Below are 22,172 nucleotides of genomic sequence, written 5' to 3' on the forward strand. Positions count from 1 at the left end.
CTAAAGCGGAAATCCAGGTGAGTCGCCTCTGTTAAAACCCTTAAAGCTTCCCATTTCTTTCTGGAAAAAGTCCAACTTCTCTGGTCTATGTACCCAAACCTCCATGCTCTTGTTTTGCCTTCTCTCCAACCTCTCACCAGCTGGGTACCCCTCACTCCTCACCCAGTGCTCAACGCACAGTTCCTCAAGGGGGACCCTGCTTCATGCCTCAGGGCCTTTGCACGTGTGGTTCCCTTTGTCTGGAATGCTTTTCCCTGGTTGACACTGGGTGTTTCCCTGCGAGGTCCCTGGAAACCCTTCTTACCTGTGAGACTTGAGCTCCTTGACGGCACAGCCTCAGCCATCCTGATATGCAGCAGGGCCCCCGCACCGAGATGGACCCAGGGATGGGATTGGCAGGTGCAAAACCAAAAGCTTCTCTCAAAATCAAAAACTCCTCCAAGAGATCTGGGTTAGCATGATTCTCAGCTCCCATCCTGGGCTCCGCTGAATCTGCTCTGACTGCCATCCCAGTTCGGGACAGGAAACTTTTAATTTGCAGTATACCATTTTAAAATGCACATTTTAGCACCAGAATGCATGTGTTTTAGCTACAGCAGGTAGCTTCCTGCTCTCTGAGTCTCCTCGCAGGAGACCATCTAACCAAGGCAACTTTCCCAGTCATGGAAAACTAAGGGCTGGTGCTCATGGCAAAAACGGTGTCAGGGTGAACCACTGGGCCCAGGACACCCCCCTGGGGCTGCCTCACATGCCATCCACACCTGAATGGGGAACTCTTCTGGGGTGGGACCCCAACAAAGAACTCAGCCTGTAAAGTGCCTGAGGGCCCATGTTGGAACTGGGGTCTATATTTCTAAGCGACCGCTCCAAAACGCGATGGGCCCCGCTGTGTTCCCACACTCCCACTCACCCAGGCTTCTCTGCCCTCTTGGTGGGTGAACCCAAGTGATGTCAGCAGGCAGCAAAAGGTACCGCAGAAGGGTCGGCTTCACAGAGCCAGGGAGTGAACAGAAAGAGGCCAGGCCCCTGCCTCAGATCATTCCTCGCAGAAGGAAGGAAACCGTGGAGGACAGGGAATGTCCCAAAGACAGCAGGAGAAGCGCTCAGCTCCTGTGCTCGTCCACAGCAGTGGGGGACCCTGGCGCCTATGCTTTTGGGGTTCCACTGGGGTTTTTTTTTTTTTTGCGGTACGCGGGCCTCTCACTGTTGTGGCCTCTCCCGTTGCGGAGCACAGGCTCTGGACGCGCAGGCTTAGCAGCCATGGCTCACGGGCCCAGCCGCTCCGCCACATATGGGATCTTCCCGGACTGGGGCGCGAACCCGTGTCCCCTGCATCGGCAGGTGGACTCTCAAGCACTGTGCCACCAGGGAAGCCCTCCACTGGGGTTTAGAAGTGAAGTGTTGGCTCATCTTTCTCTTCTGTGGCTTGTAGGTGATTCTAGGGCAGGGACTGAGTCCCAACCATCTCCAGATCCCCCAGAAGTCCATGCACGCAGCTCAGACCCAGTGCCAGCCGCCAGGTAGAGAAAGTGGAAGGCGGGCTTTCCACTTCTGAGGGGCCTATGAAATCAACCACACCGAGAGGGGCCAGACATTCTGCCCTCTCAGATCTTGCTGAAATGTCCCCTTCTCAGGGGTATCCTTTCTAACCTCCCTATTTCATACTGCTACCCCCTCCCTGGCACACCCTCTGCACGCCCTGCTCTGTTACCATCCATCAGACCCCTGGATTTCCCTAAGCGAACCTCTTTCCCACCCCATTAGAATGTAAGCACCCTGAGGGTAGGGATTTTTGTTTTACTCTCCAAGTCCCCATTTCCCAGAACAGGGACCGACACTTTGCCCTCAGCGTCTCACCCTCTGTGTGGGTCCCCACGTTAGCCCCCTGGGGGCCATGAACAGCGGAGGTGGGAGCACCTGCTCCCCCTGCTGGTGGCGCAGGCTTCTGCACCCCCCCCCCGGAGGGAGCCAGGCACAAGGCTAGGGGATGCGTGTCAAGCTCCCCCAAGGACGCCCTCAACACCCTGTCCCTGCAGTTGGCACCAGGCTCCTGCAGCTCTGCGAGCATGCAGCTGGGGAGCAAGGTGCCAGCCTCCTCTTCTCGGCTGTCTCGTCTTAGGAGGATTCTCCTGGGGTCTCCAGTGCCTGGTTCTGGGGGTGGGGCCGGAGAGGGAGTGGTACCCATCCACCAACACTGTCCACCCTCACTCCCCCCTCCTCTTGACCACTCGATCTTCTTATATAAACAGCAAAGAGCAAGGAGTGGAGAGGCGAGGCAGCTCCAGGATGCCCCGGGGAAGGTGTCTGGCCCCAGCCTTTTGTGATCTCTTTAGGAAGTGGGTTTCTTAGCATCTCTTTGGCCACAGCCTTGGGTCCCGGTAACCAATTCTGGGGCAACTGGAAATGTCCCCTCCGTGTCTCCTTGGTTGTTTACTGTAGATCTTCCCTTCCGGAACATGGGCCCAGAGACCCACAGCTTGACGTGACCAGTGCCTAGGAAAATGCCCGGCAAATTGCAGGCCCTTATCTTCCGAAAGAAATGACTCACTGGGAAGATGGCTGTGGCTACAGTGAGTTTGTGTTGAGAAGTAACAGGAGGGGGGATGGGAGGGGCCTGAGGTGGTCGATACGTGGCCGATGCCCTTCACGTGTTATCTCACTTCTCACAGTGACCTCGAGGGGCAACCGAGCCACCACCTCCACTTCCTCCCGGCCAAGCTCAGGCGGATGCAGGGAGGCGGCGGCTGTGGGCCGGGCTCTGGCGTCCATGATCCTGACTCTGGCTCCTCAGTTGTAAAAGTGGGACGGTGAGACTCCACGTTGTAAGGGTTAAATTAGCTAATACGTGTAACGTGCTCAGCTCATGTAGAGACATGGCAGGTCATAAACAGGAACCAGAGTTAATTTCCATTATGACTGCTATCACTGGGACAGACTCAGAATCTGCCTACCGCCAAAGCCAGCACCCTGCACAGCACCCCCACTCCCACCAAGAGGGCGACTGAAAGAGGGTGATGACCCTCTGGGGCCCTGGAGCTGAAAGGAGCTGAGACCCCCGGGTGAGGGTGACAGTCAATGCCAGACCTCGGCCTGCAGCCCTGATGTAAGGGGCGACGAGGAACTTCTATGGGTCTTCAATCAGGGGAGTGAAATGATGAAAGTGGTGTTTTAGGAAGATTAATCTGGCAGCAGAGACAGGATGGAAAACAGTCAAGCTCAGTGCAAAGAATTATGACCGCTTCCCGGCTTGCTGAGAGGAGGGTCATTAAAGGAAAGTGGCCTTGTTCTTGGCTCCCTGGGTGCCAAGCTCAGGGTTCCCGGCAGCTGGGAGGGGCTGGGTCTTTATCAAGAAGAGGCACCCAGGGCAGCCGGCAGGGGGCACTGTTTTTGCCAGGGACAGTAGCCATCACCAGGGAGCTCTGGCTGAGGAGCAAGGTGGACAGCGGGACAGGCAGCAAAGTCGAATCTGCTAGAATAAGGAGAGGGCCATCAGCCCCCTGGCCACATGGCAGATTCCAAGCTGAGCACCTCAACTACGGCATGGGGTGGGCTCTTGCGGGGAGGTCCTTCGGGGAGGGCAGGACACCCACTGTCACAGGCACCAGCTCCCACCACGGGAGGCTGCTCTGGAAGCAGCAGCCAAAGTGTAAAGTGGCACCAGGGCTGCCCCGACCAAGAGCGGAATAAGCTGCTGCTTCTCCATTTTTCTCATTTTATTTAAAGCTGTCACGATAGATTGGAAGGGCTCAGGCCACTCTATCTTCTCCCATCTCCCGAGGAGACGGAGCCCGCGGCCAGGTTCCAGCGCGGGGAATGGTCCAGCCAGCCCCTCACACCAGCGCCTGGAAAACCTCCAGCTTCTCCCGGTACAGGTGGTGAAACTGCTTGGCCAGGTAGTGGAAGGGGGCTTTGTAGTTTTCCATCTCCTTCTGGAGAGACAAATTGAAGAAGTCAGTTGGTTGGTTTTAGGACTGTCACAGAGAGCTGGCATCGCCCGCTCTTCCCTCCTGCCAGGTGCTCCGCCCTCTGCGCCAACTTCTCCTTCCCACCACCCCCACCACTCAGGGCAGCTACTACCATTCGTCCCGTTTTACAAGAAGGAAACTGAGACGTGGAGAGGTTGAGGTCACGTGCCGAAAGCCACACACTTGCCCGTGATGGAGCTGGGTCTGAACCTAGACCTGTTCCTGCAGAGCCTGTACTTTTAGCCACTCTCACTCTGTGTGTGACAGGATGTTAAAATGAGACTCTTTCTTGCTTAGTTTTTTTTTTTTTTTTTTTTTTTTTTTGCGGTACGCGGGCTTCTCACTGTTGTGGCCTCTCCCATTGCAGAGCACAGGCTCCGGACGCGCAGGCCCAGCGGCCATGGCTCACAGGCCCAGCTGCTCCGCGGCATGTGGGATCTTCCCAGACCGGGGCACGAACCCGTGTTCCCTGCATCGGCAGGCGGACTCTCAACCACTGCGCCACCAGGGAAGCCCCTCTTGCTTAGTTTTGACTGAGGCCCCAAAGGTCAAAGCAAAACAACCGATGGCAAGGACCTCCACACTCTGGAGGGAGGAGCAGACAGGGTGGAGGTCGGGGAGCGCTGTGGCATTTCCCCCAGGATGCGGGTGCTTCTCCCTCATCCTGAGGTCAGTGGGAGGGTCCCAAGAGGAAGCCTGCAGCCCGGGGACTCAGGCCAGTGCTGGACCCGGGCCTGGGAAGCATCAGGGTGAGGCTGGGGTTGGCTGTCTGGATGGCCAAGCAGGAGAGTGCAGACTGGGGATGGCCTGCAATGCCTCCTCTGTCAAACTGGGGCTGCAGCAACGCTTCCCTGGACCAGCGGCGGGCCCAGCGGAAGCCCAGCCTGGAGCTGTCTTAAAGGGACTCCGCGGGGACAGCCTCCAGGAGGGTGATGGCTCCCAACAAGAATGGACGGCCTGGAATTGAGGTCACAGGAAAGGTGAGGAGGTGTCCTAGCCTGAGGAGGTGTCACCTGTGAGGTGGAAGCCGCAGGTGAGAAAGCGCCCCTGATGGGCGCAGGGAGGGCATCTCTGACACCTGGCAAGTCCAGAGGGGCCACAGCAGGTCCCAGCAGAAGCGAGCTGGTGGGGAAGCACAGGTCCAGAAACACAGATGCAGCAGCCTGGCCCTGCTTACCACAGCAGGCTCAGGAGGCGAAGCTGACTTTACGAATTCTGACAGTCACTCAGCACTGGGCATTTTAATAAGTGAAATCATGAATAATTTTGTGACTAAAGGTGACCAAAGGATGTTTTTATTATCTGAGAGAGATCAGAAAAGTTCTGGAACTTGCCCTAGGTTTTCTTCATCTGGTAGGAAGAACCAGCCCTATAGGGTGAGCCTGACAGGCTCTGGGAGAAAGAAAATGGTACCCTCTCCACTTAGCTATCGTTTCTCACTCTCTATGTGCGCATCCACGGGTATTTTCGATTTTTTTTTAAAGAAATAAGTTGGCAGAAGAAAGCACCCACTACTTTCAAGACAGTAGCTCAAACTATGAATGCACAAGAGCCTGTGTGTATGGATTTTCAAACAATCCGTAGCTGGCGGCAAAAGTGCAGCCTTGATAAGAGGTAATGAAGTATCCCCAACAAAACGGAAGGATTTCCAAACCAAAGGATGGAACGAAGTCGTCAAGCTCAGTGCCTTTGTTTTCTAGACAGCAGTCTGGGGCCCAGGGGTGCAGCGGCCCAGCTGTTTTACGCAGAGCCCAGTCTAGAATTCAGATGCCCCGCATTTGAGAAGAGCAGCCTTTTTACTCTGCCAGCTGGGGTGACAGAAGCGCGCAAAAGGAAACCAGTTCCTGCAGAAAGTTACCGGACTTCCTGTCCCCAGGGTGGAGGAGAGAAGTCACCAAGAGCAGAACCAGAGGTGGCAGTGCTGAGAGGGTGCTGAGAAATGAGAGGACAGCTGGTGGCCCAGACGAGTGTCTATACTCAACTCATGACTGCCAAGGACCGGAAGGCTGTCACTCTTCAGCAGGACGTAAGAAGAATAACTCAGTTATATTTGCAAGACATTTTTGACTGTACAGAGCATAACGTCCTAGGCTACGCCAAAGTCAAATAGCAAAACGTTACGTCAGTTGCAAGTATAGTTAAGCATTGAATGGGAAGAGAATGAGAACTGCAAGGCACATGCACAAGGATTTCTAACTGAGTCTGAAAGCTCTTGAAAGCCAGATCTTCGGAGAACGCAACATAAGAAGTAGGGAATTCAATGGAGGCAAGTCTCTTTATACACATGGAGTGCTCCTGAAATAGCAGATGTAAACAGAACCGTTTTCCAAATGCATTAGGAGGGCTTGCTAATGATAGGAATGCTTTTGTTAAATGATGAATCATAATCTTGCTGACATCGTTTGACAGCTGTAGAGTAGGTCTGCTCTGCGTGAAGAATCTTCAGAGCGGGCTCAGACTAGTGCTTAATCTGGCCTAGAATTCTGCCCCTGAGACTCCCAAAGTAGGCTCTGTGGGAGGCCAGAGCCCCTTCTAGAAGGTTATCAAGCTGGACAGGCTGGCCTGTGTTCTAGTTCTGGTTCCACTGCTCATTAGCTGGGCAACCAGGGAAAGCAACACAGTCTGAGTCTGTTTGTCATCAGTGAGATACGGATAGCAGCAGGACTGCTGGAAGCCTAAATAGATAATGTGTGCAAGACACTTAGCACACAGTAGGTGCTCAACAAACCTCAGTTCCCTTCCCCTCACCTTCCTGCAAGGGAAGCCATCCCTATGGATCTTCCCTGAACTCGCTTTTATTTAATACTGTCCAACTTCTTGCAGTAATAAACAATGCATTTTAACTGCTGTTTGAAGAAATGCTCTTAAATTTTTTTGGTGTGAAAATGCCAAATATTGAGGGGTGTTAGAAAGTCAAAGAGAAACCACAAAGACCTCGAATAGCCAAAGTAATCCTGAAAGAGAACAAAGTTGGAGGCATCACATTTTTTGATTTCAAACCCTATTACAAAGCTATAATAATCAAAACAATACGGTCCTGGCATAAAAACAGACACGAAGACCGATGGAACAGAATTGAGAGCCCAGAAATAATTGCCCCACATATACGGTCATCTAATATTTGACAGTGGAGTCAGGAATACTCAATGGAGAAAAGATAATCTCTTCAATAAATGGTGCTGGGAAAACTGGATATTCACATGCAAAAGGATGACACTGGATTCCTATTTTACACCTCCCAGAAATTAACTCAAAATGGATTAAACAGTTGAACTTAAGACCTGAAACCAAAAAAACTCCTAGAAGAAAACATTGGGAAAAAGATCCTTGTCAGTAGTTTTGGCAATAATTTTATGAATATGACAACAAAAGCACAAGCAACAAAAGCATAAATCAATAAGTGGGAGTACACCAACCAGAAAGCTTCTGCACAGCAAGGGAAACCATCAACAAAATGAAAAGGCAACCTGCAGAATGAGAGAAAATATTTGCAAACCACACATCCGATAAGGGGTTGATATCCAAAACATACAAGGAATTTGTGCAACTCAACAGCAAAAACACAAATACTCTGATTAAAAAATGGGCAAAGGACGAATAACAGATATTTTTACAAAGAAGATACTTGAACGGCCAACAAGTACCTGAAAAGGTACTCATAATTATTAACCGTCAGGGAAATGCAAATCAACCACAATGAGATGTCACCTCACACCTGTGAGGATGGCGATCATCAAAAAGACAAGAGGTAAGTGTTGGTAAGGATGTGGAGAAAAGGGAACCCTTGTGCACTGTTGGTGGGTATGAAAATTGGTGCAGCCACTATGGAAAACAGTATGGAGGTTCCTCAAAAACTAAAAATAGAGCTGCCACATGATCCGGCAATCCCACTTCTGAGTGTGTAACCAAAGGAAACGAAGTCACTTCCTTGGAGAGAGAGCTGCATCCCCATCTTCACTGCCAAGAGAATAGTCATGACAGTAGTCAAGACATGGAAACAACCTGAGTGTACACTGATGAATGAATGGATAGAGACAATGTGGTACACACACACACACATGAATACTATTCAGCCATAAAAAAGATGGAAATTCTGCCACTTGTGACGACGTGGATGAACCCTGAGGATATTATGTTAAGTGAAATAAGCCAGCCGAGAAAGAGAAATATTGTTATGTTCTCACTTATGTGTGGAATCTAAGAAAAAACAAACTCAGAAACAGAGAGTAGACTGGTGGTTGCCAGGGGCGGTGGGGACGGGGGTGGGAGAAACGGGTGAAAGTGGTCAAAGGGTACAAAACCTCCAGTTTAAAAATGAGTATGTTCTGGGGACGGAATTATAAAGAAAAAAGAAAGTCAAATGGCCATGTAGGTACCTCCTTTAGGTCTGCAGGACAATTATGGCTGCATTTAGAAAGAGAGGAGGAGATGGGCTTGGTGTCAGGACTTGGCTGCGTTTCAAATGGCATTTGGTTATATCTCCTTTTTAATTACAGCTTTCTTAACCGAGCTGCCGGGTGGTGCTTAGTCGCCCCCATCAACTCAGGGGGCGACTAGTTAACCTGCACAGTTAATACCAAGTGCTTAACTGCAGCCTCGTCAGACATCATTTATACACTCCCGTTTCAATCGTGTAGTGGCAAACACCTAACCAGAGTTTAAACATGCAGCCCAGTGGCCTTTGGTGATGGAAGTGTTGGGAGTGGGTGTTAATTTCTGAGTTCCGTCAAGAGTTCCAGGGAACGTGGATATTGGGGTAAGGAGGCAACTTCATAAATGTGAATGGAGGAGGACGGAATAGGAAGATAATGTTTGCTGTGGGTGGTACAGCTCACTGCTTTGCTCAAAGGTGTCCTGCATAAGAGATGGGCAACCCTCTATATAGTAAAAGCCTGCTAATTGGAACTTCACTAATTTAGCATTTGTGATCAACTGGACCAGAGGCAAAACTGACATTTATCTCTGCACAATCTAGGAATACAAGGATTTAGTGAGTAATAATAGCATAAATGAGATTACTAGAGGGAATATTTATATTTAAAAAAGCTAACATTGACTGAGCATTTACTATGCCTCAGACCTCGTGCTAAGTGCTTTTATATTCACCATCTGACTTAATTCCCATATCTATTACTCAATGAGGGATATATTTTACTATTCCCACTTTATAGGTGAGGAAACTGAGGCACCAACAGGTTAAGTAACACAACGAGCGGCCCACAGCTAGTCCCGCTATTCACCATCGGAGGTCAGAGCACCTGCCTGCACTCGCTGCTTTCCCTAAGGAAGCATGCCGCTTTGAGGGGGTTTAAGAAATTCACGTCCATACGGCAACTGAATAGCAGCATTTGTCAAATTTCACAGATGCGGCAACAAGGGTGCCTGTAGCTTAAGGAGAGTTTGAGTAGAAAACGACCTCAGGGCTATTTGTTAAGTAGCCCACTGACTCTCGGGAGGACCAAGGAATCAGTCGGGGCCGGAGGCCACAAGGCCAGGAATGAAGTCCACGTTACCGCCATGGACGTTTCAGGCTGCGCCGATGGCAAGTCTCCCCAGCGACCCCAGGAAGGAGCACTGCAGCTGGCACCTTGGTCCCTGCTGGCTCTGAAGTGGGCGTTTCTGGGCGGCTCCCGCAGGGGGAGGTGTATTCTCTTGACCCCCTTCCATAGTAGCACACGAGTGTTTCTGATTGGTGTAGCCTGGGTCACGCCCCTTCCATAGTAGCACACGAGTGTTTCTGATTGGTGTAGCCTGGGTCACGTGCCTGCACCCTGGCTGCAGGGAGGCTGGGACCTCAGAACTCCCCACATAGGAGGGAGCTTCCCACAATACTCTGAACATGCCCAAATCATGATTATCGGGTACTGAAGGGGCCGGGAACAAATCCCTCTGACCGTCCCCCTTCCCAAGGGCTCTTGCTGAATATACCAGAGACACTCTGTGGCCTGGTGTCACACTGGGGCTGCGGCACGGTGGGGGCACGGAGCACGGGAACCAGAAGTCAGGGATCCTAGTCCTGGCTCAACCCTTCGTGAGTCAGCGTGACTCACGGGCCAGTCACTTCACCCCGACACTAAGTGGGCAATGGGGGCCAGCTCCTGGATCATGGGGCTGATTTTGAGAGTCTATGAAATAGTGTGCCGACAACACTGTAACCCAAGATGTCTCATGCCAACATCAAGTGTCTCTGTAACTGAACACAGTACACTTGTGTTTCTTCCTAATTGAGATGCAGCTTTTCCCAGGGCCGGCTGGCTGGCTGATCTGCTTGTTCGTAACCCACGAGTGACTCCTGCTATACTGAGAAGAGATCTTGGGCTAAGGGTGTAAACATCAGCTCCGAATCAGGCTCTGCATATGGTGGACTAACAACTCGATGCATGGGAGGTCATGTGAGAAACCGCTTCCAGCCGAGGTCTGCTCCAGACTTGGCTACGGTGCAGGCGGAAATACTTACCACGGATGTTTCAAAACATTCCAGGCCTTGGCCCAGTGCCCATGCCCGGGTCTGGGCCGACTCCACCACTCGCCTGCTGGCCAGGTCTGTCTTGTTCCCCACCAGTACACCTGCTCGAGAGAAACAATCGGAGCGTCGCATTTAACCGTGGCCGTCTGGGAGGACAGCTGGAGAGATAAAAGAGCAAGCAGCCTAATTCTGAGGTGTGTAAAACCTCATCTGAGAGAGGCTCCCTGATCCGAGGTGATGAGCACGACCGGAGACCCCGCACCGGCCCCCGAGGGCCGCAGCGGAGCGGGAGGCCGGCCCTTTGCACCTGCAGCTTTCGCTCAGCCCCTCTGCTAGACCTCCTGGCTACCTGTCCGCCTCCTCTCCCTCAGGCTGCAAACCGTGAAGGCGAGGACCAAACTGATGTGAGCATTTGCGATCACTTCTAGCACATGGAGCAAACTTTCAAAACGGTCATTAACGCTAATCTGAGGGCTGGGCTCAGAGTCAGGCATTCAGAGGTAATTTGGTTCTGTTGCCAGCTGCATCCGCTGCGGCTAATTTTTGAGCCTGTCTCTGGAGATCGCTTTCCCTGGTCTCTAATGAGGAGAATTTGTTGATCTCACATAGGGATGAAAAATAAACTGATTGAGAGCATTCAGAAGTGAAAACGGGCCTTGCATGTTTACTGGTGCCCCACATACAGGAGAAAATGAGGACTGCTTCCCCGGGGTTAGCTTTCCGGAAATAACAACTCATATTCCTATCACAGCACCTTCCCCCTCATTATCCTGAGTCACCCCGTAACCCCGCCGGGGGGGCGTCAGCAGGCCCATTTTATAGACTCACAGAGGTGGGGCAACTCACTGAGGTTTCCGTGGTTGCTGAGGCAGAGTCAGGGTACGGCCTAGATCATCACACTCAAAAGGCCAGGGCACCCTTTTCCTGCACCCACGGCCATTTCTGCAGTGGCCTTGTGCTCTTGAGCTTGAAGGTCAGAGGTGCTGCCGGGAACCCCGGATGCCTGCAGCCCGTACCTGGGAGGGTGGCGCCTGGCATCTGTGACCGAGCCTTCTCCAGCCACTTGCTGCAGTTGCTGAAGGACTGCTCGTCGGTCACGTCGTAGACGAGACACAAGACGTTGGGGCTCTCCCACTGTGCAAGGGGGACAGGGGGGGGACACGTCACTGACGGCGAAAGTGACTTCTCGACTGGGAGGAGATGCGGCCTTCTAAGGGAAGGGACGCGTGGGCAGAGGGAAGTGGAAAATTCTAAAGGGGATGTGAGTCAGAAACCAGAGCCACAGCCACAGGAGAAAAGGATTCACCCACAGGAGTGAATGGGAGGGCTGGGCGAGGTGGCGGGGAAGGCCTCGGTCTGGGATGGCGACGGTGAGGGTGAGAGCTCGCATCCGTGCCAGGCGCTTTCTGGGCATCATCGTGAAGCCCCCCAGCTTTGCAGGGCTGGTCTGAAGACCCCTACTGTGTAGCTGAAGAAACTGAGTTCAGCGAGGGTAACTGACTTGCCCAAGTCACGCGGGCTTTAAACACCAGGGTGGGGCTGAGGCTTTTCTCTACCCAGAAACGCTTTGCCTGCCCCGGTTCCATCAACTCATTCTTCTACTCATTCTCATAGAGGGCCCACTATTACTCAAGGTGGTATGTTTTCTGCTTTGCAGGCCTGAAAGAGCATCCTTTTTTCATTAGCCACTCCCTGGAAGCTGGTTTGCGTACATTTTCCTAATAAGGGCCGGCTTTTCAAAAGGCAAAGGGCACTTTCTGCTTCTCCTGCAGCGTATCAGCCCTAATCCAAACCAGACCAGCAACTGCACAGGGTTCGCTGTCCCAATGAAGAAGCAGTGCTATGCTCTCAGGGGCTGGCGCCTTCAGGGGCTGCTCAGACCCCTGGGCCATCCTGCTGCCTGGCACGGGGCCGCGGGGCAGCCCTGATAGGCTGTGAGGCTAGTCCTGGTGCGTGTGACTCTTGGCGATGCCCCGCTCTCTGGGGACCCCCATCCTGCACAATTAGAGGCTGGTTCATCTCTGGGGTGTTGTCACCTCCCAGGGTGTGAGGGAGAATCCTTTTCCCTCCAGCTGTCCTTGGAAGGCCAGCCCAGAACTGGCTCTGGAGGCCTCACCCTCCTGCCCCTGAGGCAACACTGCCTCCCCTCCTGGACGTGCCCAGGATGGGAGGAGCTTGGATTAAACTGATGATCCCTTCACACCTTCACTCCACAGACTACAGAGCTCTAGCTAGAGTCACACTGACTACCCCTGTGCACACGCAGGAGAGACCTCCTTCCTCCAGGCCCCAGTGAGGGGACCCAGCATGGGCAGCGTGTGACCCTGACTTGTCTAGACACATCATCTCCTCCGCGGGGCAGCGCCGGACAGTGTACAAGGGAGCCGCGTGGGAAAACACCAAGAACTGATGTGTGAGGCCAGCCCTGTGTGAAATTACCATCATTAGATCTATTTCTCTTAGGCGAAAAAAAAGGGGGGCAGCAAACAGTTTCTATTAAAATGTAGCTGTTCTTGGAAAGGCAGGGGAGGGCCCTGGAGACCTCAAACCTTCTAAGTAGCTCACTGGCCCACATTAGCAGAACCGTTACCTTGGAAGGTACAGCAAGCTGGATCCTAAGAGGAAGGCTGGGAGGGCTGGAGGAGCCTGGGCGGCAGCAGGGGCAGGTCCCAGAGCAATCCTAGGTGGGCCCAGGGGGTGGGCTGGGAAGGTAAGCCTCACTGTGGGGCCTCTAGGGCACCCCCTAGCGGGGAAGGAAATCTTTGCTCCAGACCCAGGAGGCAGAGGAGGGCTGAAAGAACACCCCCAGGAGGGGGTTGCTCCAGAGAAGGGAGGCCCCGGAGTGGGGGGCTGCGAGGACCGAGGTGCACAGCTCTGGTGCATTGGGAGTCAGCAATTCCAGGGCCGGGGGGGGAAGCAATCACGAATCACATGCAAGAGCTGCTCCTACCTGCCAAGGGGCCACCGACCCCAAGGCTGGGAGGAACGCCCCTTACAGGATGTTGCCATGGTAGCTTCTCCTGGTGGCTGCAGTGAAGTGAAATTCCTGTGAGGGCATTGTTAAGGGGCAAACCTTTGGCGGGAGGTGGTGGTGATAGGAAAAAGACTGAATCCTACTCGCCAGTTTATCCAGCATTTCAGAAAACAGCTCCTTGCCGGCCGAGTCAAGAATGAAGAGTTCCTGGAATCAGAAAGACAGGTCCCAGGAAAGCCTGCACGTGGGGAAACCCGTCTGCAAATCCCCGCTAGGACTCCCGGCGCACCTTCGGGGTGACACACGCATGCGCACGTGCACACACATTTGTCTTGTGTCCGAGGCACGAGGAAGACGGTGGGAGGAGGAGCAACGGTCTCCCACCCCAACTGGCTCTTTCTGGGCGGCATCTCACCCCTCCTAACCCCGAGTGCAAAAATACCAGGAACAAGCCGACTTCCCACCTGGCAGAACAGAATGCTAGACAGGCTGACAAGTGCTCTGTTTTCCAAAAGGGCATTCTGCACTTTGTTAACGAAATTGATTTTCAAATCTTAAAACGATCCTTTTTAAAGGAGGTCACCGAGGAGGCCTGGGGAAGGCATTTAAAGCAGGACAGTCTGTCATGGTTCTGGGTGGCTGCGGTGTGAGTCTAGCAGAGGGCGCAGGATGACCCTTCCTGCCCGTGTCCGAACCTTCACCGGCCCAGGTGAGAGCCCCTCCCCAATGCTGCCATTCCAGGAAGTCTCCCCTAAGTTCCCCATTAATTTCCTGCTGGCTCGGGCCTCTGGTTCATGCCGTCTGAAGGTCAGCGACCTCCTCTGCTTTGCACATTGGCTGTCGGTGCATTCATCTTACCCCTTCTCACTGTATCCAGGGTACTTAAAATTGCTTTTTGCTCATGGACCTCTTTAAGAATCTAGCAATTCTCAAGGCTTCTCTCCAGAAAAGCACATGCAAACCTAGCATCTTGCAATTCAATTTCAAGGGTCGACGCTTCCCACAGAGGGACCCAGGTTAGGAACCTCAATACTCGGTAAGTTCTGAGGGTAAGATCCAGAGCCCAGTCTTCCTCACGTCTTCTTCCTCATCCCTTCCATACGATGCTTCCCGTGTTCCCCCCAGCCTGTTCCTGAATGCTCAGACAAGTCTAGGCCAAGTCCTGGCACTTTTAGGTAGCTAGTCAGACATGGGTGGGTCTTGCCCCATCGTGGATGGGGTCATCTTTCCCTCCCCAACCTGGACACTAGTGATCAGAACCCACCCAGAGATCCTCCCTCTTCTAGTCAAGGACCACCAGCCTTATCAGGACCAAGCAAGATAAACCTACCAGCACAGGTCGGTGCAGGTGCACCAAGACCTAAAAGGTGCCTCAAGGTAACCTGGGGTTCATTATGCCGTATTTGTAATTCATTAGCATTGTGGTTTGGGTGCTCGTGCGCAAGCGCCTGTGCACTAGGAGAAAAGTTACGGGACCTAAAGCTGTCAATCAACTTGTCAGTCAAATGATGCAGGACACAGGGAGGGACCACCACTCTCAAAAGCCCAACTCTACCCCACTGCGGGCTGCTTCTGGTTTCCAGACAGCCCACTCTCATTCGTTCTTGGGAGTGCACTCTTGCTCTGCTTAAGAAAACTCTTAGTACTTAAAACCATTCTATGTCTCTCGACTGAAATCTCTCCCTTGAGAAGGCAAGAACGGAGGAAATCACTGCCCTGGTGACAGCACTGCCTCGCTCCGTGACCACGGAGCCCTCGGGCGCAGCTGGGGCAGCACTGAGCCCCCTTGGGGCAAGGGCACCACTCACCACACTGTCCCCTGTGTCAGGGACTGGCACCGTCTTCACCACCAGATCCACCCCTGTTGTCTGTGGAGGAAAAGGGAGAACACGCATGTCAGGGGTCCCAAGGGGATGCATGTCTCCGGCTCCAGTGTCTGTGCTCTGGACTCACTTCTGGTGTGGAAGTCAGAGACGCCCTAGTCTCATCCAACCCCCTGCCCACGAGCGAACTGTACACGGTGACCAGCCAACCACCGGCCAGTCTGCTCCACACACTGCCCCGTGCCCCGTGGCTTATGGCCGTACGGTCAGGCCTCTTAGGGCTTCTTAAGGACATTTGGAAAGTCGCTGCCCCAGGGTTATCTGATCACTTGTCTTTAAGCCCCCGCCAGGCCTATGATGCCCACATCTCACCAGGGTGTAGTTCTTCTGGAAATGGGCTCCGTCGCTGCGGAAGATCTGGGCCAGGGCGGTCTTGCCCACGGTTGGGTCTCCTGTGAGATCAGAGCAGAAGAAAAACACCGCTTTCATCCTAAGCTGACTGGAGGCTCTCCCATTCCAGAACACTGGTCTAGAAACCGAAAACCTCAATGAGTTCTCAGGGAAAAGGTGATTGATTCTCAAGGGAACTTGCTCCGGGGTCGCTGGCAGGGCAGCGGGTCTGTGAGACCAATCTTCCAAACCCATGATGGCCAGTCTCTTTTCTTCCGGGCTAATCCTTTCATCTACAGAAGCCCACCCAGAAGGTAACAGAGCTGAAGGAGGGCTTCTGAGCATTGGAAATAGAACTGACACTCTTCCACTGAAACACACCCGACGGGGAAAACCTGTCCCTTTCAAACTTGAAATTACTTTGAAGTCTTGAAGGTAAGGAAGTGTGTGACCAGGTACAGACTTACAGGTTCAGTTCTCTAATGGAACCACTTTGAGTTTACAGCGTCCATCCTGAGAATCCTGCATACTTTTCTGGGGTGGGGGGGAGAGGGGGAGAGTTGGGTGGGTTTCTACATTTAGGAGAAACAAAACGTCGGGGGCTACATTTGCCATCCTGAAGCCCATTTCCAAGTGACATTTTCCACCTCCACCTCCTGGTAACCCATCTGCGACCACTGCAGGCCCATCTTCCCAGGGCCTCTCCTCTAAGTCTATCGGCAACAGCCACTGGTTCCTCTAAGCCCGTCTCATACCTACCGGCTCCATCTTCTCGGCTTTCCTTTGTTGTTGGAGAGCCCCATAAACTGGTACCTGGAAACTAAAGATCTATGTCACAGTTTCAAGTCTGAGACCTGGACCTTTCACAAGGTGGTCAGGGGCAATTTATTCTGGAGTTCTCTCCGGGCCCCCAAGGGTGCTGGAGGCTCTCCGTGCCCATCCTTAATTCTCCTGCACTCTCCCCACGTCCCCACCGGTGGCTCTGCGTGGCTTCCTTTGATACCACACTGTGTTCATCTGCAAGACCTTTTCCACCTTGAGAGTCTCACACTGATTCTCCCTCCATCACCCAGCGCCCTGGCAGAACACCTGTCTGCTGCTTTCTCACCCCCTTGATCCTCAGCAAAATCACCACGCTCGCATCCTTCTGCCTTGCGTCCCTCGATGCAATCGTCTCACCTTCACCCCGTTTTACAGGCGGCTTCAACTCGCCTCTTTACTTGACTCCTCGATAGCCTGCCGCCCTGTTCACTTTTCAGTTTTGACTTTTCTCACCTATAATTTTCTCTTGGGAGACAATTATTTGCCTACTTGTGGCATTTCATTTCACGTTAACTCCTCCAGGTCTGAGTGAGCTAGTCAGGTCTTGCTTTTCTCTTTGCCTCTGTCATGGACCCATTCATACAATCTCATTCGCTCCTTCCCAGCCCCCAGGTCCCAGCCTTCACCCCCTGCCCCCCCGGGGACTATCATTAACCTCATTTGACAGATGAAGATATTGAGGCTTAGAGAAGTTGGGTAACCTGCCTAGGATTCCAACATGGCCCTCTCTCCGCCAGATCCCACTCCTCTCCTAGAGCTCAGGGACCCTTCTGACCCATTTCTAACACTGCCCCTGCAGGTCTTCATCCCCGCAGCCTTCCGGGACACCGGGGGGGACCGTGGGCTGGACTTTCACCGGGTACCCATCCATCTCAGGGCAAACAGAGCACATCTTGTGCGATGACTGCATCCACCCTCCCGACTTCAATTTTGCCACTGAATCCGGTTGGAAACTGGCTCTTCCCGCTTGTGAAATTCCCTACAGATTTGTTCCGGTTAATTTCATAACTCTTGCTTCCGACTGTCAGTCAGAGTCACCCACACTTCTGGAAAACCCCCTGTGTCGGCTGAGGAGGGAGCCGAGCGAGCCCAGGAAGGCGAGACCACTGATAAAACACATGTGCAGGGCAACAAGATGACAAGTGCAAATTCAAAGAGCACAAGCTGAGAAGCTTGACCCTGCAGCAAAGGTTAGTCGCTGCCTCCAACTGGGTTTTGTGTTTTTGCACTTCTGGACCAGCCTCAGAGACACCAGCGTCAGCGGGCAGCGTCCCCTTCTCAGAGATCTGCGGCTCAGCTCCCAGCACCCTCCTGCGCTTTGAGGTTCTGACAACCTGCCCTCTTCCCTCTCGTCCCGCAGCCCTGGGATGAGGCTCCTTCCTGCAGTTACTCTCCGTGCTGCCTTACTGTCCCCTTTTGGTCTTTCCAGTCCTCCAGCACCTGTTTAATGAACACCCCACACTAAATCCTCACTGTTGAGATACCTGTGTAGTTTCAGCTTTTTGCCTGGACCCTGCCTCGTGTAGCACTTGGTACCAGGAGTGGCCTCAAGACACAGACCCTCAGGATGGTCTGGAATTGATTTGGCGGTTTCTCACCCTAAACACGGGGCTGAGCTCCTGGCCAGTGGGCAATGGGTCCTAGTGATGGGTGGCACGTGCTGGCATCACACACTGGGTACCACCCCAGCCAGGCAGTGCCCCCTCCTCAGAGGTCTGGATCCCAGCCCAGGGTTGGGGGAGGTTCTTCTTCAAGCTTCTGACAACCTGACCGCCACCCACCAATTCTGTGTCATCACAACGTTGTCTTCTGGCTTTTTCAGTTCTCTGACACACGCTGAACCAATTCCATATATTAAACTCTCTCTGTTGAAGTGCCTAATGTATTTTCTGTTTTCTTGACTAGGTCTGGACTTAAAACACCTCCCAACTGGCCCTCTCTCCTTTTTGTTTTTCTCCCTGCTCTAACCCACCCTGAGCTTGGCATCAACAGACAGATCTTCATAAAACAGTGCTTTCCTCCGGTGACGCTCTCACACAGAGCCTGTCAAAGGATTCTTTCCGCCGTACGCCCCTCCCCACCTTCCGACTCTGTCTCTGACTATCCCTTACACAAAATCTGGGCTCTACAGTCCTGTTCTCTTGATCCCTGAAAATTCCTCGAAGATAACCTCCTTTCAGGTCACCCTAATCCAAATCCTAATCCTGCCCAGGCTCTGCCAGGCAAAGCTCCAACACGGCCTTCCTGCCCAGCCTCTGAAGGTCGTTTCTCGCTCCTTTGTCTTTACCTGCATGGCGAGTGCAGCTCACTGCTGGTGGCATGAGACTTGACATCAGAGCAGCCCTCCAGGGAGTCAGGTTTATCATCTCCATGTATGTCAAGAGGCAGTAAGCACAGCATGGCACTCAGGGCACGGACTACAGCTCCATCGCTTACGAGCTGTATGACCTTGGGTCAGTAATCTCTCTGGGCCTCAGCTGCCACATCTACAAGATGGGGATAACAGCTTCTATCTCATAGAATTGTTATGAGGATTTAATGAGTTAACATGTACAGTGCCTGATATATATTAAGTAATATTTACGTGATTTGTAAGCACATAAAATATAGATAAATGTTAAGTGTTGTTTTCTCTCCATCTGAATCAGAACAACTAGCAGCTGTGCCTTGAGGTATTTCTCTGGGATCAAAGGGCATTCGATTCCTGTTTCTTGCGTTATAAGCTATTATGCACAGTTCAGCACTTCCTTGAGTGCGGGGGCTGGCTGGGTTCACCCTTGTGCTCCCAGCGCACCTTGCGTGGCAACTCACATATACTAGGTGCTCAGTAACTATGTGGACTGAATAAGCACTTGAATTATCAGGTCCCTCGGTGACTAGTTATGTGAGAGAAAAAAGGCAGATTGACTCCATTTTAAACAGTCGGGGGACTTCCCTGGTGGCGCAGCGGTTAAGAGTTGCGCTCCCAATGCAGGGGGCCCGGGTTCAATCCCTGGTCAGGGAACTAGATGCCACGTGCATGCCGCAACCAAGAATTCACATGCCACAACTAAGGAGCCGGTGATCCACAACTAAGGAGCACACGTGCCACAACTAAGGAGCCCACAAGCCGCAACTAAGGAGCACACCTGCTGCCACTAAGACCTGGCACAACCAAATAAATAAATTAAATAAATATTTTTTAAAATGTGGTGTTTGTTTTAAAAAATAAGATAAAATAAAGAGTTGGCCGGTGAGGGGGTCTGTGTGGTGAGGGTGGGGTGAAGAACGAGGTTTTGATGGGTGGTGGAGGTAGGGCTGTGTGCAGTGATTCATTCTGCTGAGGTCTTTTGGCCCCTGAAAACTTCCAAGAGGAGATAGATACCCTTGGGGCCTCAAAAGGAGGCTTCAGATGGAGGGCTAGGTTGGAGTTCAGGAATGACTTCCTAGGCAGTGGATGAAATCAGGTAAAACTAGTACCTGAGGGTGTGGGTATAAAGAAGGGCAAGGAGTCTCGAGTTGAGGCCTGAGGATGGTAGAGTGTGGGGCTAAGAACAAAGCCCTGGAAATCATATCACCTGAATCTAGATCCCAGCTCAGCCAAATCCAGCTGTGTGACCCACGGCAAGTGTCCTAACCTCTCTGGGTCTCAGCTGCCCCATCTGTAGAGGAGAATGACAATAATCCTGACCACACAGGGTTGTTGAGATGAGCCGTGGTGAGGGTCTAGCACAGTGCTGACACATAGATGGTGCTCAGTAAGTCAGCCTCGTGATGGGAGTTGATTTAAAAAAGAAATAGGAGAAAGAATAGTCAGAGAGAGAGGCCCATTTAGAAAAAAAAAAAACCTAACTTCAGAGAAAAACGATCCCACCTTATCCATGAGGAAACTGAGGCTCAGAGAAGTGCTTTGTCCAAGAGGACACAGCCAATCTGAGGAACAGCAGAATTAATTTTGTTACACAATACTGCCCCCACTGGAAACTAGAGACTGCTCTTGAGAACCACTAATTTCTTTTGCTCAGTATGATACGATTGACTATGGTCAGTCAACTTTCTGTGTGACCCTTTTATTTCCAAATTGGAAAAGTCATTAAAAATACCATCCTTTTTGGTCTGGAAGAGAGGAATCAGAAAAAGGGATCTCTTTTTCCTCTGCATAATTTCTCACTGCTTCTTTCCTGAACTGGTCAGATAAACCCAGAAAGGTCACAAGTTTCCACAGTAACACAAGTTAAGAATTTTGGAGGTAGGAAGTTAGGAATTTTAGGCCGATCTCGGGGTTGAAATCCTGCCTATGACCTTCCTTCGCTAGGGGGTGACCTTGGGCAAGAGACTTCACCTCAGTGCCTCGGTAAAGTCAGAACAATCCGGCACTTACCCCAGGGTGCTACCTACTGTGACAGGATTAAATGAAATGCACGAGCCTGACAAGCAGTAAGGACTCAGGAAAGTACATCTGTGCTCTGTGGTCCCAGGTCCATAATGCAGGCAAATGTTTTTCTAAATGAGCAGTGTGCATGCCACACAGGCATTCATTCGACAAATATTTATTGAGCACTTACTATGTTCTGCATATATGTTCTGGGTGCTTGGGATGTATCAGTCAGCAAAACAAACATTCCCACTTTTGGGGGATTCAACACTTATGTCTTCCTGACCATGAGGCAGCACTGTAACTTTGGATCTTAAAGTCAACACACATAGGTTTTTGTAAACTCTGGTCAACTGTACATTACTGTCTCCTACCCCTGTCTGCATAAGACTGGGGTCAGGAAAAAAATCCCATAAGTAAAGACCACCAAAGTCACTGATGCCTAACTTTGGGGTACAGCACCTGGTTTAGTTGAAGCGCTTATGGTGTGCTTAGCCTCATTTTCTTAACAAGTCTACTCGTCCTGAGTACAGCTCTAATTGGTGACGGTGGTCTCAGAGTATGATAGGGAGTGAAGGAAGCCACCTGGAGCTACAAATGTGCTCTGGAAGATAATTCTTCCACGCCTAATGAAATTTACTCTATCAGTAATTGCATTAACTCGCCTTTGCGAGACAGAAAGGGAAAGAAGGTAGACGATTTACGTGAACAAAAGCTCTCGACAATTTATGAAGTCTCTGGACTCCGGAGACTGTATTCACCCGCAAGTTTTCAGACTCACCTGCCAGGATGCATTTGGCTGCCAGCTTCACCATGGTAACCAACCACCTCCACGGACCAGACAGAAGAGCAGCTGCTGGAGGCGTTGGTGGCCCTGCCTGGGAAGGGGAGTGGGGAGGGCTAGCGCTCAAGGGGCCTGTGACCGCGGTGGGGACAAGGACAATGGGGCCTGGACCCTCCGGACAGCCCGCGGGGAGGATATCGGGCGCTAGGGTCGCAGCGGGGCTCACAGGAGCGCCAGATGGGGCCAGGTTCAAGGCCTCAGAAGGCAGCCTGGAAGGTGCCGGCGAGGCGATGCGGCTCTCGTACTCGGCCCAGCCCCTGGCAGTGCGGTCCGGGAATAGTGACCCAGCAACCCTCCAGCCGCAAGCACGGAGACAGATGCGCTCTCCAGGAAACCATAACCCGCCTGCCCCGCCTCCTCATCGTCGTCCTCCTCCTCGTTGACCGTCGATTGGCTGCCATCAAAAGCTCCCACCCCGAAGGCTCACGGAGACCAGTGGGAGGAGGGGGCGTGGCTAACAACATTTCCTCGCAGGATAATTCGTAGTAGTATCTGCTCTTCAAGCTTATCTCGCTTGACTAATAGTTGTAGGAG

General features: G+C 52.3%; 1 protein-coding gene across 7 annotated transcripts; it reads right to left on the reverse strand.

Moving 5' to 3' along the window:
* Nucleotides 1-3,695: 3,695 nt before the first annotated feature.
* Nucleotides 3,696-21,755, reverse strand: IFT27 (intraflagellar transport 27). Of its 7 annotated transcripts, none has more exons than XM_067697940.1 (8): nt 21,576-21,755; nt 15,601-15,680; nt 15,214-15,273; nt 13,549-13,612; nt 13,382-13,477; nt 11,448-11,565; nt 10,423-10,532; nt 3,696-3,929 (listed from the first exon to the last, which is right to left on the reverse strand). In XM_067697940.1, the coding sequence occupies exons 1-7, from the start codon at nt 21,607-21,609 to the stop codon at nt 10,433-10,435; spliced, it is 552 nt and encodes a 183-aa protein (XP_067554041.1). In that variant the 5' UTR covers nt 21,610-21,755; the 3' UTR covers nt 3,696-3,929; nt 10,423-10,432. The 7 variants fall into 7 exon arrangements, with proteins under 7 accessions (XP_067554041.1, XP_067554039.1, XP_067554040.1 ...); XM_067697938.1 differs by having other exon boundaries at nt 10,423-10,589; XM_067697939.1 differs by lacking the exon at nt 13,382-13,477 and having other exon boundaries at nt 13,553-13,612.
* Between the last annotated feature and the right edge of the window lie 417 nt (nt 21,756-22,172).

Source organism: Pseudorca crassidens, chromosome 11, assembly GCF_039906515.1.
Source record: "Pseudorca crassidens isolate mPseCra1 chromosome 11, mPseCra1.hap1, whole genome shotgun sequence".
NCBI lineage: Eukaryota > Metazoa > Chordata > Mammalia > Artiodactyla > Delphinidae > Pseudorca > Pseudorca crassidens.

Bases quoted from the DNA above. Each gene is read 5' to 3' on its own strand.
- IFT27 (XM_067697938.1), bottom strand. From the start codon at position 21,609: ATGGTGAAGCTGGCAGCCAAATGCATCCTGGCAG. The intron at 13,613-15,213 runs GTGAGTGGTGCC...TTCTGATTCCAG, and splicing joins CTGACACAGGGGACAGTGTG to GAACTCTTCATTCTTGACTC. The intron at 11,566-13,381 runs GTAGGAGCAGCT...CCCCTTGCACAG, and splicing joins GGTCGGTGGCCCCTTGGCAG to TGGGAGAGCCCCAACGTCTT.